This window comes from Symphodus melops (assembly GCF_947650265.1).
Source record: "Symphodus melops genome assembly, chromosome: 22".
NCBI lineage: Eukaryota > Metazoa > Chordata > Actinopteri > Labriformes > Labridae > Symphodus > Symphodus melops.
In genome coordinates, this window is record NC_136712.1 from 1,012,327 (window position 1) to 1,028,650 (window position 16,324).

Sequence of the window (16,324 nt, forward strand, 5' to 3'; positions counted from 1 at the left end):
TATATTATATTAGGTTATATTATATTAGGTTATATTATATTAGGTTATATTATATTAGGTTATATTATATTAGGTTATATTATATTAGGTTATATTAGCGCTTCTTTAAACGCATACTTTACATTCATGCATTTTTATTTCATACTGCAGTCATTTAGTTTCTGGATATTCTGCAGATTCAGACGTACTTAAAGCTCCTGCCAGGTCGTGTGGTTTTTGGCGCCTCCTGTGGACAAAGCAGGGCGCTCCGTGTCTTTGTGGTTTTAAATATGTGGAAGTCGTATTTTCTAGTCTTTATTTTAAATGTACATTTTGGCGTCAGCGTTTCATTTATAACCAGATGAGTTATAGAAAAAAGATAACGTGACATTTAACTGTCACGCTGTTGCAGTACTTCTTCTCTCCACCGGTGGCAGCACGGAGCAGGACTGAAGTAACTCAGCGAAATCATCTAAACTTCAGCTGCAAATGAGCTGCATCTTTATAGAGCTAAAAACATGAATGCTAACTCGAGTTCAACAATGACACTATAGTAGCATCCCGCATCGTGACTTCGTGGTACCTGAAGGCGACATGCAGGACTTTCCATCCATCCGTTTCCCTCCACCGAGGTCGGGTCGCCTGCACGTCCTCTCCTACACGGCCGTCTTACGAGGTTCGAATTTAAACCAACCTAGAAATGTGGTCCTGCCTCTGTTAGCTGTCCAATGATAGCTACGGCTGCTGTTACCATGACGACAAAGCCAGCAGCTAGCTGAGGATCATGGGTAGTCATCATGTTAAAGAAGAGCGGCATGATTTTGGACAGGCGATCTGGATTTACTCGTCTGTGAGTGTTGGATGTCCAGCAGACATTTAGAGTCTCTCTGCAGGTTTTTTTTTTTCTTCTTACGACCAAGAAACAGAAACATTGAAAAGATTTAAAAACTGTCTTTTGATCATTTGGACAGCTGATAGGAAACATGAGGCCTCGTGTGCTCATGGATCTCAGCAGCATCTTGACTTGTCTTCGTGTGTGTGTCAGTATCGGCCTGTGTGTTGCAGTATCGGTGGAGCTGTGGTGTGTCGCAGTTCTCTCTCTCTGACATCCTCCTCCCCCCTCCGTCTTCCTCTCGTCCTCAGTCATCTCTGAGCTCCAGCAGGATGAAGGGGCTGCAGCGGCTCGGCCTCCCCGGAGCGTGACGTCCCTCGCAGGCTGCGTCTGCCTCGTCCTTCCCGCGCCTCACGCCTCTGTGTGGAGCTGTGAGCCTCCGTCTCTCTGCAGCAGCGTCTCCGCTCCATCAGCTGAAACATGGACGGACTCCGCCTGCCCCCCCTCATAGAGGAAGTCCTCGACTCCTCCGGTCAGTTTTTTTTTTTTTACAGTAATGCTTCTGACAGAGGCTCATAGATATTTCATGATTTTATTAAGTGCATGCACAGATGCTACATTAGAGGCTTTTGAAAGGTCTGTGCAGGAAACTGCTTTAAGGCTCTTTGAACAAATCTTTCAGAAAACGCAACGTCAGGTTAATTATTTCTTTATTTAATTTTAGAAATCCGAAGTCGAAGCAGAAACGAGAGTTTTTTAAATTGAGTTTGGTTCAGTCCATCTACGGCAGCCCGAAGAGGACATGCATCCATGCAGTCATGTTTTTGCCTTTTATTAGAGAGGACAGCTGGAGAGAGAAGGAGGGGTCAGAGGTCGGATTTGAACCCTTCATAACCTGTATAATGGCGCCCACGAGACAATCATTTGATTTGACTTCCTTTAGCGTTGTTAACGAAGTAAACATCTCGTTCTGGATCTGGACTTATGGATCGTTAACCCAAGATAACGAGGGCGATACGATGAAAGGGCTCCGGGGTTTTTTTCACCTGTCAGATGGTTTTAAAAGATCCTGATCCGTCTTCTTCTCTGTCCGCAGACGAGCTGTGTGAGCTGAAGGAGGACAAACCCATCAAGTTAGGAGACACTCTGACGGCCAAAGAGAGGGAGTCTCTGGAGGACAAGGAGGAGACGGCGGGAGACGGGGAGGAGAAGGAGGTGAAGGAGGAGAAGGAGGAGGAAGGGCCCGGCGGAGAGGAGGAGGAGGAGGAGGAGGAGCTGGAGGAGCTGAGAGCTCAGATGTTACAGCTGCTGCTGGAGCTGGAGGAGACCAGAGAGGTTTCCCAAAAACACGAGGAGAGCTTCGTGGAGCTGCAGGGTCAGAACGTCTGCTCCTCGTCTCAGAGGGAAACATGATGCTTAATGAGTCAATGAAAGACCTAACCGTGTCCTCTGTCCTCCTCTGCTCGCAGGTCTGCTGGAGGACGAGCGTTTGGCGAGCGCTCATCAGGCCGAGAGTTTCACCAGACAGATCCAGAGACTGCAGGGTACACACACACACACACACACACACACACACACACACCTGAGCCTGAAATGTTCAGATTCAAAGAGATTGTTGCTTAGTTGCACTTCACGGTACGGTGGTTCACGTCGTCCTCTCACAGCAGAGGAGGTTGCTGGTTTGAATCCCCGTCTGACAGGAGCCTCTCTGTGTGGAGTCTGCATGTTCTCCCTGGGTTCTCTCTGGCTTCCTCCCACAGTCCAATCACACGCTGGTTAGGCTACCTGCTGACTCTCTGTATGTCAGGCCTGTGATTGACATGTGACCAGGCCCCGCCCCTCGTCCAATCACAGCCCCCCGGTCCCTAAGAGCAGGGGTCATTAAGAAAATGCTGTTTAAGGTAGAAAGGTTTGAAGTCAGTCGACGGTCTGCTGCGCCCTCTGGTGGTCAGAGAGGGAGTCACGGCTCGAGTGAAACAGGAAGTGAGGACAGGATGAGTGTGCTGGTTATGCACTTAAACACTTCCTCCTCCTGCTTCGTTAAAACGTTCCTCTGCTCCTCCTCCAGCCCAGCAGAGGGCGCTGCAGGAGGAGATGGACCGGCTGGAGGAGGAGAAGGAGAGCGAGCTGGAGGAGGCTCTGGAGGAGCTGCGTGCGGCTCAGGAGGAGGTGGTGATGCTGCAGCAGGCGGCGGAGGAGGCGGCGGCGGAGCGCGAGAACGACATCGCCTCCATGCAAGAGGAGCTGTGCAAGCTGAGGGCGGAGCTTCAGCGCCTCCAGGGCAGCACGCGGGAGTACGAGCTGGAGGTCGCCACGCTGAGAGCCGAGATCAGCGCCAAGAGCCAGAGCGCGCACACACAGGTGTGAGCACACACACACACACACACACACACACACACCTATCACCTGTACTCCTCTCTGTTTATAACGTGTGTGTGTGTGTGTGTGTGTGTGTGTGTGTGTGTGTGTGTGTGTTCAGGTGAGCTGAGTCACATGACGGAGGAGCTCCTCTCTCTGAAAGCTGAACAGCGATCTCTGAGCATCAAAAACAAAGAGCTGAACAGCGAAGTGGAGCAGCTCAAGCAGCGAGACACGTGAGTGGTGCAACCAGCTGTCAATCAATCCTCCTGACTCACCTGTGTGTGTGTTTGACCCGCCTCTCTTCTCTGGCTGCGTCCAGGCGTGACGATGTGTACCTGGCAGTCCGAGGTGAGGGCGACAGTAAGCCTGAGCAGGAGAGCCAGGTGAAGACGGGACTCCTACATCAGCCTGTCACAGTCCGGTCCTGAGGACCAGGACCCGGCCCAGGAGGACCAGGACCCGGCCCAGGAGGAGGTCCGCAGCTCGGAGCTGAGCGCCCCTGAAAGAGCAGCTGAGGGAGGCCGAGGAGACGGCTCAGAAGGTTCAGAGAGAGGTAACGGGGTCATCTCACAAGGGGTCAGACTGGGACCTGGTACCGACCCGAGCAAACGGGGTCTGTGACCTGCGTTTGTGTCTCCCTGTCAGTGCGACGGTCTGAAAGGCGAGCTGGTGGAGCTGCAGCAGCTCTACAGCGACAGCCAGCGCGAGCGGACGGCGCTCGAGCAGGAGCTGCAGCGCTGCAGGGCGGAGCTTCAGAAACTCAAGAGCAAGAAGCCACAGGTGAGAGTCGTGCAGAAGCGCTTTTTAAAACGGCTCCCGTGGCTCAAACGTTCTCGTTCAGGTCGGCGTGTTCGGACAGGTAGTGACGGCGTGCAACTCAGCTTCGGTTCAGACAACAAGAACGCAGATTTTATATTTCTGCAAAGTGAAGTGAAAGGTAAGTTAGAGGAGCGTGTGCTCGGCGTGCATGGGTTTCCTCTTCCTGCCGCTGCGCTCGTGTTGCTGGTTTGTGGAGCGTTGTGTCGCTGCTTTTTGTTTCGTCAAAGCAGCCATCTTGTCTCTTCTACACGTGTGCTCAAACTGCCACTTCCTCAAGTTTCACGAGAATCAAATCAAAGTTTAAAACCTCTCCACTCATTTCCACAGTTGTAGTTTTTCCTTTCTGACTAATTTTACCCACAATGCAGTGCTGCTTGCAGGAAGCAGCACTTGGAGATCTTTAAAAAGACGACACGTGGACGTTTAGCACAAAGCGTCCCGGTCTCGTCTTTCAGCATCTCTGACGTCATTCTGTCCCCGCCTCTCATCGTTTACTCAAAGTTCAGACAATAAACTCGATTTGATGCTTATTGATGCACAGCCTGCCTCCTCTCTCTCTCTCTCTCTCTCTCTCTCTCTCTCTCTCTCTCTCTCTCTCTCTCTCGCCGTGTGCTCGCCTCTCCCCCCGGCACGCTCCGACTTTACTATTCTTGATTATTTTAGGGTTTTTTTATTTCTCTCTCCATCTCCCCCCTACACTCCTCTTCCTTTTGTCTTTTCCCCAGAACTGCACCCGTCCGTCTGCGCCCCCTGTTCTCTCCATCCCCTTCATAGGAATGATTGTAATAGTGGCCTTGATTTGGTGCTGGTGGGAGGAGCTGGCGTCCTAGAGGGGACCAGGTATGGCCACGCCCTTCTTTTCTCTACCAGACGCTCTGAGGAGTGTGAACTCAGCACGGAGACGACTCACTGAATTAAGTTTGGGCTTTTTGGTCCTCGATGGTTTCCGTCGTGGTGAAGTGACGGGGGGGCGGTCCCCTTTGTGGTGCGAGCGTGGAGGCTCAGGGAGTGTAGGGACGGATCCACCGCCAGCATGACTCATCACTAAACTCTCTCACACAGACACGTGCTCGCTCGCTCGCTCGCTCCGTGGTTTTGTGTGATTCAGACGGGGACATGCTCCGCACCCCCCCCCCCCCCTCTCCTCTCGCACCCTGCAGACAGACCCTGTTATGCTGATCCCGCCGTTTTAAAACTCACAGGATGTCCAAACTGAACGTGGGCAAAGTTTCAGATCCGGAGGTAAACCAATCACGCCACAGTTCCCCGATAACAAACCAAGAATCTTCACCAGACGGCGTGAGCCGCTTGAAACCTCGTACATAGAGCAGCCCTCCGCTGGCAGCCCTGCAGCGTTCTGCCCCCTCGTCGGCTTCCAGAGAGCTGGCCAATCAGAAGAGAGCGGGCATGTGGGGAGGGGGGCCTTAAAGAGACAGCAGCTAAAATCAACGTTTTCCCCCCAACAGCGTTCCGCCCCTTTAAGAACTGTCCTTCACAATAAAAGAGAATTTTGTATATTATATTATACATGTGACCCCTCTGACATCACTTCCTGTCCTTTCAGACCGACACTGAAGGCTGGAACATGGCGGTGGCAGCGGTTGCCGTGGCAGCGATTGTAGTTCTGGTGGTCCCCAGCTTCAGCAGGGCCTGAGGACAAGGCAGGAAGAGTGACCTCACGGGGAGGCGTGGGACTGAAGGATCGCATTCACCCGTCCAGCGTCCTGCCCTCATGCATGATGTCTGCTTTAGCATCGCTCTGTCACCGGGACGACACGGCCAGGACGTTGACGTTTTCCTCCGCGGGACGTCAGTGAGTAATGGCGGGAGAGACTGGAAGTCCTCGTGCAGGTTTTTTTTCACTGTTGCTTCGGTGTGATGTATTCATCCGCTCTGAGGTTTAAACATCCTTCATGATCCCAGAGTCCAGAGGAAGCGCTTCACTTTTCAAAAACATTTATTTACACGTAACGAAGCTTTACACAACTTCAAATCTTCCCTCTAAATTGGTTAAAAAAAAATATTTCTGCAATCTTTGGGGATTAAAAAACAAGAAACGACTCCACGTAGGACCTATTTTATTATCACTGGAGTCTCGAACAGGAAACAAGATCGACTGAAGTTTAAAAAATCTGATACCCTGACGACCTTAAAAAAAGGTGAGTCGGCTGTTTAGTTGTTTTGGTTTTGTTTGGACTGATTCTCAGCTGTACGAGTGTGTAAAACATTAGAAATCTTTAATTACATATAAAACAAATAAAAACATCATAATCTGCAGCTTGAAGAAGAAGAAGAAGAAGAAGCTGTGACTCATCATCAGCACATTCAGAAACCTCCGAGCCGTAAACTACATTTATTTGATTCTTCATGGTTTGAGTCTTTTGGTTTGTGAAACTTAAAAGATGTTTGTGACGATGTGGAGCAGAGAGAAGCTGATGTTCTTTTTATTGACGGATGTTTTCCGGATGTTTCTGAATTCTTTGCCTTATTTCTCCGTTCTGGATTTAAAGAATAATTTGCACTCGCTGAGTTTAACTTGAAGACGTACGGACGAGGAATAGAGCCAGGAGACAGAAAACGAAGAGAGGAGGAAGATTTTCATTTTTCACTTCGAGAAAAAAAAAAAAATCCAAACGTTGAAACTTCACAAAACTTTATTTTAACTTTCCTTTATTTCTTCCTGGATTCTCGATATTTTGACTTCCTCGACACGTCTGGCTCTAATTCTCCTCCGTATAGAGGAGATGACTGTAGATTAAAAACTTTATTAGTTTTCATGACATTTCCTTTGCGTTCATCCTGCTTTAAGTGTTCTCGTGTTCATCCAAAAAAAAACAAAAAAAGACGATTTCTTCAGTCGGTTTCTCAGTGAAGCCTCCTCCTTCCTGTTTCTTCCTATCCCTTTACAGAACCATTTAAAATGTCTGTATTTGTACATGTGTAGCAGGTACACCTACAGAAGTTAAACAGCTCTATTTTTTAAAAGGTAGAAAGTATTTTTTTGGACTTAAATCACTTTAATGAGAGATTATTTGTGACTGATGTCACTGTGCCAGTTTTAAGCTCAGATCGTGTCGGAGTTATTTTAGATTTTAGACGGATGTTTTGCACAGCTGGAGGTTTTTAGAGGCCGATGTTAGTTTTCTGTTTTATCTGGACCGAGGGTTGTTCTCTGAGGTAAACTGTAAACTGAGTAGTTTATGTATGCAGATGATGTTTTAGTCAGCAGATGACAGAAAAAAAATATTTATTTCTTATTCAGAATGATTCAAAACAAAGATAGTTCTGCTCTTTATTATTTGTGTGTGATACGGATGATATACCCTGAAGTCTATTTAACCACTTAGAATGCACAGGAAGTGGTTTTATCACTTCCTGTGCGTCTAACAGATGTTTTATGTGGAATAAAAGAGGATCGAGAATAGAGCCCTGTGGGACGCCTTTACTTTGATTTAGATCCATTGAAGGACTTTGAGTTTCACTTAAAGTCCCACTGAACATTTTAAACATCAGAAGTCCACCCTGCAGATAAAACAGATTTCTTTCTGTCTTTGTTTTTGTTGATTTCTTTATTTTTTTATCACTTAAAGATGCCTCACGTCTTCCTTTCCAGACACGTGTCAGATGACGTGTGTTGCTTGCGTGTTTGGCACGGTTTAAAAATGTGATCATGTCTTTGTACTATGAACATTGTTTTAGATGCATAAACCTTATTTGTGTTTATTCATGAAGTGGTGACCAAACAATCATAGAGAATATTATCTGACTGTGATATTTCTTGATAATTTGACCAAATATGAACAACTTCTGACTGAACAACATTCCAGTTTAAAAAAACAAAACAAACGAGCACTGGTGATACGATACTGTTAATATTTAAATATAAAAGCTGCCTGTTCGCTCTGCAGGAAGTGGAACTGTGATGGACTGTTTACATGACAGATGATGCTGTTAATGTGACGTGAACTAAAATCTTAGAGTTATTGATGTCGTATTTTAAAATGAAGAGATATTCATATACTGTGATTAATACCAGAATATTAAATGGTACGTAGCATGTGTTATTTAGAACTTTATGTCATGTTTGCACGATAGGTAGACGTGTTGTTACTTTAATTTAGCATCCAGACAAATAGACCAATCACAGCATGTTTGGCTGTTGAGTTTGTTGTTGGTTGAAACTGAACATAATGATGTATGGAAGCCCGTTTTCAAGAGGTGAAACTGACAGAAAAATATCTGTCATTGATTTGTTAAAGATTTTAAATTTTATTTAAACGATACACAAAGGGGTGCTGATGAACAAAGGTTTGTTTGTTTTTAATGCCGATTTCAGTCAGGAAATCATTAAAACAATTTGTTGAACTGTTGAAAATAACGTTAATTAAATTTCTTCGTAAATCAAAATTTTGACTTTGAAAGGTTAAATTATGATCAACATCAGATGTCTGAGACAAACTTAAAGAAGACGATAAAAAGCTACAATGTTTAAATAGCACTTAAACTTTATTTATTTTACATCTTTTCTAATATGTTATGAGATCTTTTTGGTGTAACTGGGCTTCCATAGATCTGATACTCCAGTTTGTTGTCGTCTTTTCATCGAGTCATATTTGTTCTTTATGAGTCAAACGCGGTCTACATGTTTCTGGTGTCTTGCAGTTTGTAATTATGTCTGTAAATGTTTGAAAAAGTGAACGTTAGTTAAAAAAAAAAAAAAATCAATACTTTAGTTGCAACAAGTGTGAATGCTAAGTAATTGTTATTTGGCCTGTTTTTCAATTTCTTCCTGGACGCTGCATGTCAACAAATCTCTGTAAAGACTAAACATGCATTTCTTCCTTTTTTATTATTCTTACTGCCTTTGTTATGGTCTGTGCAAATAATAGTTTTAGGCTGATTCTTGTTCAATTCTGCAAAAATTACTCTGGAAATGTCATTCTTGGTTGCTGCATTTTTTTTTTGGCTCTTTCGCGGATGATTCCGTCGTGAAGCTGTTCAGTGACGTATTCGCACGTTCATGTAGCCGTAGAAATAGAGGATGTGGCTTGGAATTAGTTTTGTTATTATGATGTTTACCAGCAGGGCTTCAAATAATTTCTGTTAAAGCAACAATATGTAGGAATTCATTTTGGTGCACTTTGGCGCCCACCGAAGGTCACTAAGTGAAAATGCACTTTCATTATGTAGACACAGCATATTAATATAACCAGCATGGCGTCAGTCTTGCGGCCTACTATTTCTTGAAGCTCTCTCCAACGTGTAAAAACCTACCCCTCTTCTTAGCGTCATCTATCGCTGTCTACTTCCTGTTAGCCTTAGCCGTTGTATCAAACAGTACAGAGACGGGCTAGCTGGCTGAAAACAGGCCACCAGGGGGCTCTGCCGACACGAGACGCCATTCTCCCTGGTCAAAGTTAGTGAGCTATAAGATCCGCCTTGAAGTGACTAGTTAAAGTGACATGTTTTTACTTTAAGTACAGTATCTGTCTTGTAGCTAATATGCAAATACACCACGGTGGTCACTTTTAGGCAGAGTTTTTGGTTATTTCTTCATAGGAACATGTTTCAGTAGATAAACATTAGCTCGCTGCGGACGGTTCAGTGTCGCATGTTTTATTTTGAGAAGTAGGACATTAGCATGAAACTGGTGGAGTAGATTCGAGATGTCAACTGTGTGTATAGACGAAGCTCAGTGAATATGTTCAGTGTTAGCATGAGCGCTGTGATCCAATTCTTCCATGATCTATACTATTTTTCTATTAACGTAATAAAAAAAAAAAAAAACGGTTTTAAAAACTTTTTATCATCTGTGTCCTCCAGAGTCAAAAGCTTAAAAATGATTGAAGTTTCATCTCTTTTGCTTTTATATGTCCATCTTAGCTTAGCTTAGCACAAAGACCGAAAACATGCTAGCCTTTGACAGGCTAACAATCAACACACAAATCACATTAAACGTCAGTTGTTCGTAGTGCCATTAGCTAGTTTTGGTTATAGTAGACTAGTAAATATGTGTTCATGATAGTGATGTAGATATAGCAACTAGCAATAGCCTAATTTGCAAAACTCCTTTAGCCTAGCTTAGGACAAAACCTGCATTTGGGGAAGTAAAAAAAACCTCATTCGTGTAAATGAAGAGTAGAAATCAAAGTAGCTTTATGGGTTTTTTTTTAGATTAGATTTGTTTTCACATATGTCTGTTACTTTTTGTTTCTTGTCGTTGTGCTAAGCTAGGCTAACGGTGCACCTGGAGATGAAACTTTTATTCATGTTTCACGCCTGACTCTGGAGACGAACAACAACAACACAGATCAGGACGTCTTCTTCTGAACGTCAAGACTGTTTTTGAACTCCTCAGACGTCCTCTCACATTTCTGTTCTGCTCGATTCGGTAACGATCGACTTCCTGTGCGTTTGTGCGAGTCGCGTGTGTTTGCTCTGACGCTAAGCTAGTCTCAGTCAGGTATCAGGTGTACTGTACAATCTCTGCTTTAAAATCTAAACTGATTTAAAGTGGCGCTGCATGTCGTCTACGTGCTGCTGTTTGTTCTGCTTCTGTGGTAAATGATAGTTTTGTTTCTGTAAACGTCTTTTGGATGTTTCTGTAGAATTGTTAACGTTTAAATTTAGTGTTTATTGTTTTTAATGGGGTGATTTTATTAAAGAGCCTGTACATTTTGTAAATGAACTGACTAATAAAGAACAGATGATCCTTGACTTTTATGTCCCTCTTGGTTATTTGCATGTGAAATATGTTTTCTCTCATTTTCCAACATTCATCAAATTTAATATTAACATATTATTATTTTAGGCCTTTTTTTTTTACGCCTACATGAAATGAAAATATTACCGACTTCTGTTACGTTCAAAGCGTTTCATCATGTTTGGTAACTTATGTTACGCTTCATGACGTTGTTGCTTTAATGTTTTGTTTCTGTTCATGTTGTGTGATGTGTTATAATTTAATGTTTGGATTCATGTTATGCCATGTTTTTTTTTTTATTATTTCCCCATTTTATGGTGGGCTAAGAGAAAAGGGTTTTTGACCTCACTGTATGCTGAGTGCAGAATAAATAAGTGGCCTGATGTCAGAGTTTAAATAAGCAGTCTGACCTGTTGATATTGTGATTATTATAAAACTCTATTTAATTATTATTTGCCATGTGTCCCTCTCAGGTCAGAGACCTATAAACAGTCTGTTTTATTTAAAGCGTCTGAAGTCACTTTGACTCTAAATTTACTCTTCAGATCGGTTGTTTTGCTCCCGTGATGACAGAAACGTGAGCCGACCTGCAGAGTTGGTCTCTCTGAATGTTTTTTTATAGTGAGGTTATATTAAAGAGTTACTCCACATCTTTATAAAGCTCAGACTTTAAAGCTGTCATCACAGCCTGAAGTCGTCACTAAAAAACGTCTTGAGACCGAGACTGAGCATGAGCACAGGATGATAACAAATGTAGGGTGTAGAATAGGGGGCGTGGCCTCTTTGAGTGACAGCTGGGAGCTGCTAATTCAGTCACAGAGCCTGATGTCTGGACTTTCACTTTCAGGTGAATATTTCAGAAGATCTGTAAAGTTTAAAACCGGAAATAACAGCTTTCACTCTTCCAGCCTTTAATGGGTTAAAAATGTTCAGTAAACTTGTGTCATCTTAATTAAGGGATTTCCTTTTTTCCAAGCTGATCCAGTGATCCGATTGGCTGCCCATCGGTGACATCAGGTTTCCTCTCCACACCACTTTATGAGCAGCTTTTTTACAAACGGGCCCCCGGTGTCCCTCCCCGGTTTAGAGCCTCTAAAAATACTCCGAGGTGTCACCGTGCCTGCGGAGCCCCGGGTCTTGACCCCGCCCCCCTGCGATCACTCCACCCAATCAGCGGTGTGCTCGATATCTGAGGGCTCAGAGGATGCCCGGGCTGTCGGTGTATATGGCCATGGAGGGGGGCATTCCTGAGAGTCCAGCGCAGTGACGCAGAGCTCTTTAAACTCTGATCCACTTCTCCTCCACCACAGTCCCGACTCTCTCCAGGCTCCCACCCCGCCGCCCGCGCCTGTCCGCCCGGACACAGGAGCCAGTCTGTCCGGAGGAACAAAAACTTCTTTTCTTCACTTTTTTTTCCTTTCTTCTTCTGTGACTGAACTCCAGATTTGACCCCTCAGGAGCCCATGACCCCTCCCGGAGCGGACTGATTAAACGAACCTGGATCAGCTGCGGGACGTGCCTCTCCGCCGGCCTGGCACTGCCCCTCCGCTACGTTTTCTCTCTCTCTCTCTTTTTTTTTCCTCTGCTTTTTCCTCTCTCCCACCCGCTTTGAGCTATAAAAGGGGGGCACCATGATTAGCGGCAGCGGGTACTTGGAGCCGCAGCAGCTGCCGCCGCAGTTCTTCCAGAGCAGCGCGGAGCTCGGGGACGAGGAGGAGGAGATGCCGGCCACCGAGAAGGACCTGGCCGAGGACGCTCCTTGGAAGAAGATCCAGCAGAACACGTTCACTCGGTGGTGCAACGAGCACCTCAAGTGTATGAACAAGAGGATCAACGACCTGCAGAAGGACCTGAGCGACGGCCTGAAGCTGATCGGGCTGCTGGAGGTGCTGAGCCAGAAGAAGATGTACCGAAAGTATCACTGCAGACCGAACTTCAGGCAGATGAAGCTGGAGAACGTTTCTGTGGCGCTGGAGTTCCTGGAGAGAGAGCACATCAAACTGGTGTCCATCGGTGAGTCATGCACAAACACACTGTGCACGTGCGCTCTTTGGAGAGCTTTTTTACGCACACTTTACGCACAAACACGAACTTTAAAAACAAGCTACGTGTTGAGTTATGAGGCTGCAGAGATGAAGATGACGATGATGAGTGTTTTACTTTGTCGTGAGTTTTCAAGACACCTGAGACGAGTCAGAGACAGAGTTTAAATAAGTTCATGAAACAGGTCTTGAATTTCCCTCGGGATCAATAAAGTATCTATCTATCTATCTATCTATCTATCTATCTATCTATCTATCTATCTATCTATCTATCTATCTATCTATCTATCTATCTATCTATCTATCTATCTATCTATCTATCTATCTATCTATCTATCTATCTATCTATCTATCTATCTATCTATCTATCTATCTATCTATCACCAAGTCAACAATAAGGAGTGAGTGTGTGAGGAGCTGGAAACAGTGAATATGATTATTATCATGTAATCACCATCAGGAGAGAAACATTCATGAGGTCACCAGAGGTCATCTTCAGGTTCCTCTTTGAACCAATGAAATCTTCCGGCTGGTGGAGACGTTGTTATTGTGACAAGTTAAAGTAGATCGACTCATGAAGAGAAGCTAACAGACGAGCCGAGTGTCTCAAAGGAAGTGCTCTACCATTACTGCTTGTAGCTACACTGCAAGCTAACACGTGCTAACCGCAGGCGTTTGTCAGCTTCCTGTCCAACAGGAAGTAGATAAACGCCTGGACACAAGGTTCAGCCTGGTTTCAGAAGCAGCTTTCTCCTCTCGCTGTTTCTCCTCACTCTGATTAGATTTTCTACGTCCACGTCCGTCATATTCACCGCTTTGAATCTCCTCCAATCACTGAGCTGTATCCACTCCTGAACTCACCTGCTGCGCTCTCATTGGCTGGAGGAAACACACCAGCTCCGCTCACAAACGTCCCGAGTCAACCAGAACAAATCAGAAGAGTCAAATCCAGTCAGAGGACAGAGTCTCTGCGGACACAGTCACTCATGTACGGCGGCCCAGAAGGGACAAAAAGGAGCCGACGTTGTCCACATGACTGCACCTGTGCGGACGTTTGTTTGATTGACAGCTCCTCTGACGTGTTCATTAAATCAACCTCTTTGGAAGCAGGACTTGATGATGTCCTCAACCACGGCGCCGCCTGCTCACAAGCCGTCCTGGGATCATCCGCCCGGGGGATTAAGGAGTGTTGAAGAGTTTGTTTTTTTTCGGGATGAACTTCCTTCCTGAATGTTTCTACACACACACTGATACACACACACTGATACACACACACTGATACACACACACTGATTCTGCCTCGCTCTTTACGCGGTGCTTCACATCGGGAGGATTTCATGGAAGCAGCTTTGGAGACATGCAGAAGAGAAGCACTCCTGGTTTGTTATCTTGGACAAACCAGGAAGTGAGTGAGTTTTCTCCGAGCTCTGTGTGCAGACGAACTGTGTGTGTGTGTGTGTGTGCGTGTGTTGGGGGGTGTTTGTGTGTGTGTGTGTGTGTGTGTGTGTGTGTGTTGGGGGGTGTTTGTGGTGATTGATGGCAGAGCAGCTGATCTGTTCTTAGTCGTCTAACAGCTGCTGAAAATAGACGAGGAGAGAAACCAGGAAGAAGAGATCCACTTCAAACCACAGACAGAGACTCAGGGTGCCACAGGTCAGACCTGAGACCTGGGGTCAGACCTGAGACCTGGGATCAGACCTGAGGTCAGACCTGGGATCAGACCTGAGACTTGGGATCAGACCTGAGACCTGGGATCAGACCTGAGACCTGGGATCAGACCTGAGGTCAGACCTGGGATCAGACCTGAGACCTGGGATCAGACCTGAGACCTGAGGTCAGACCTGGGATCAGACCTGAGACCTGGGATCAGACCTGAGGTCAGACCTGGGATCAGACCTGAGACCTGAGATCAGACCTGAGACCTGAGATCAGACCTGAGGTCAGACCTGGGATCAGACCTGAGACCTGGGATCATACCTGAGACCTGGGATCAGACCTCAGACCTGGGATCAGACCTGAGACCTGGGATCAGACCTGAGACCTGGGATCAGACCTGAGACCTGAGATCAGACCTGAGACCTGGGATCAGACCTGAGCCCTGGGATCAGACCTGAGACCTGAGATCAGACCTGGGATCAAACCTGAGACTTGGGATCAGACATCAGACCTGAGATCAAACCTGGGACCTGAGATCAGACCTGAGACCTGAGATCAGACCTGGGATCAAACCTGAGACTTGGGATCAGACATCAGACCTGAGGTCAGACCTGAGATCAGACCTGAGATCAGACCTGGGATCATACCTGAGATCAGACCTGGGACCTGAGATCAGACCTGTTAGAGAAAACATGAACGTGGCGAATGCAGGACCGTTTGGGTTTGGGGCGACGTGGGGTTGTTGCGTCATGTGACAGTCAAACAGAAGATTTTAAGAGTCGGCCATTTTTGTAGTCCACCAACTCACTCATGGTTAATAATTGGAGGTGTAATGAACGTCTTGTGTTTTCAGATGAACTGCATGTTGTTGGTTTACACAACATCGGAGACGCTGCTGTTGTGTAAACTCTGTGTGTTTACTCTCGGAGAGAGAGAGGGCGAGCGAGAGAGGGCGAGCGAGAGAGAGAGAGAGAGAGCTTTGTGTCTGAGGGACGAATAAAAAAGGACAAAACATGGAATAAAAAACTAGAAGACATAAAATAAATTGTGAGCAGGAAACAGAACCAATGAATGAACGTCTCTCCCCCCCCCTTTTTCTCTGTAATGGTTTCCATGTGTTGAAGCAGTCAGCTCACAAGAATGTCCAGCTGAAGCCAGACACACACACACACACACACACACACACACTTCTCTGCTCGTACTCGGCCCTCTCTGTGTTGTTCTGTTTGTGTGTTTTTATTTACTCTTCTATTAATAAACCTGGAGTGAGGTGACGTAAAGATGAGCAGCGTCGTTGTCATAGCAACCAGGGCGGGCTGAAACTGAACGTTTATCATCATCAAAGATTCGGAGCGTGTTTATCCTCCTGTGTCTCAAACCTGCCACGAAAAAACTACAAAACAGAAAAATGAACTACAAAGAGAAGACATCTTTGTTTGGAGAAATTATACGCTTCAAGAAATTCAGCAGAGTGGGAGCAAAGCTGCAATGCATCTTGGGACATGTAGGCACGGTGCATCGTTTGCACCCTTCCGTCCATTATCTGTAGATAATGTCCCGCTCAGGGGGTGGAGCAGAATCCAGCTGTCGTTGGGCGAGGGGGCGGGGTTACACCCTGCACGGCTCGCCAGTCGATCACACGCCAGACACGTGACACCTACAGGCCGCTTGCCGAGCGCGTTTTCAGACTGCGAGAGGGAGGCGGAGTCAGAGAAGTCTCCAGAATCTCTGCGCCCCGTCAACTGAGCTCGTATTAGATTATTGATCCCCGGCTTGCAGGTTGTTGCTCGCTGCGTCAGAGGTCAGAGGTCAGAGACCGTGTGTGGCCGCAGCAGCCCCACAGGTCCGAGGTCAGAGGTCAGGTTCATGGCGGACGTGGTTTGCTGAAAACATGGCGACAGACGTCTGGAGATAAAAAGAGAAGTCGTCCTC

At 46.1% G+C, this 16,324-nt stretch overlaps 3 protein-coding genes and 1 long non-coding RNA gene across 5 annotated transcripts in view; 3 read left to right on the plus strand and 1 right to left on the minus strand.

Annotated features, from left to right (window-relative positions):
• Window positions 1-3,178, plus strand: part of LOC306818095 (uncharacterized protein) — a gene marked incomplete at its 3' end in the record, with an annotated part of 3,887 nt that extends 709 nt beyond the window's left edge. Inside the window, exons 2-5 of the mRNA XM_079335468.1 lie at window positions 1,123-1,343; window positions 1,908-2,186; window positions 2,281-2,355; window positions 2,880-3,178. Of these exons, the coding sequence (XP_079191594.1) occupies window positions 1,292-1,343; window positions 1,908-2,186; window positions 2,281-2,355; window positions 2,880-3,178 (705 nt within the window). The 5' untranslated portion in view covers window positions 1,123-1,291. The remainder of the gene's footprint in view (window positions 1-1,122; window positions 1,344-1,907; window positions 2,187-2,280; window positions 2,356-2,879) is intronic.
• sco2 (synthesis of cytochrome C oxidase 2) overlaps window positions 1-16,324 on the minus strand; it is a 181,606-nt gene that overhangs the window by 3,797 nt on the left and 161,485 nt on the right. The window lies entirely within an intron of this gene.
• Window positions 3,269-5,820, plus strand: LOC306818080. 2 transcript variants are annotated; one of them, XR_013778131.1, is made up of 5 exons: window positions 3,269-3,405; window positions 3,492-3,725; window positions 3,818-3,952; window positions 4,717-4,831; window positions 5,556-5,820. It is a non-coding gene; the product is annotated as an uncharacterized lncRNA (long non-coding RNA). The 2 variants fall into 2 exon arrangements; XR_013778132.1 differs by lacking the exon at window positions 4,717-4,831.
• The window catches only part of LOC306817705 (filamin-C-like), a 31,300-nt gene continuing 26,888 nt past the window's right edge, over window positions 11,913-16,324 (plus strand). Inside the window, 1 exon segment of the mRNA XM_079334808.1 lies at window positions 11,913-12,707. Within this exon segment, the coding sequence (XP_079190934.1) occupies window positions 12,326-12,707 (382 nt within the window). The 5' untranslated portion in view covers window positions 11,913-12,325.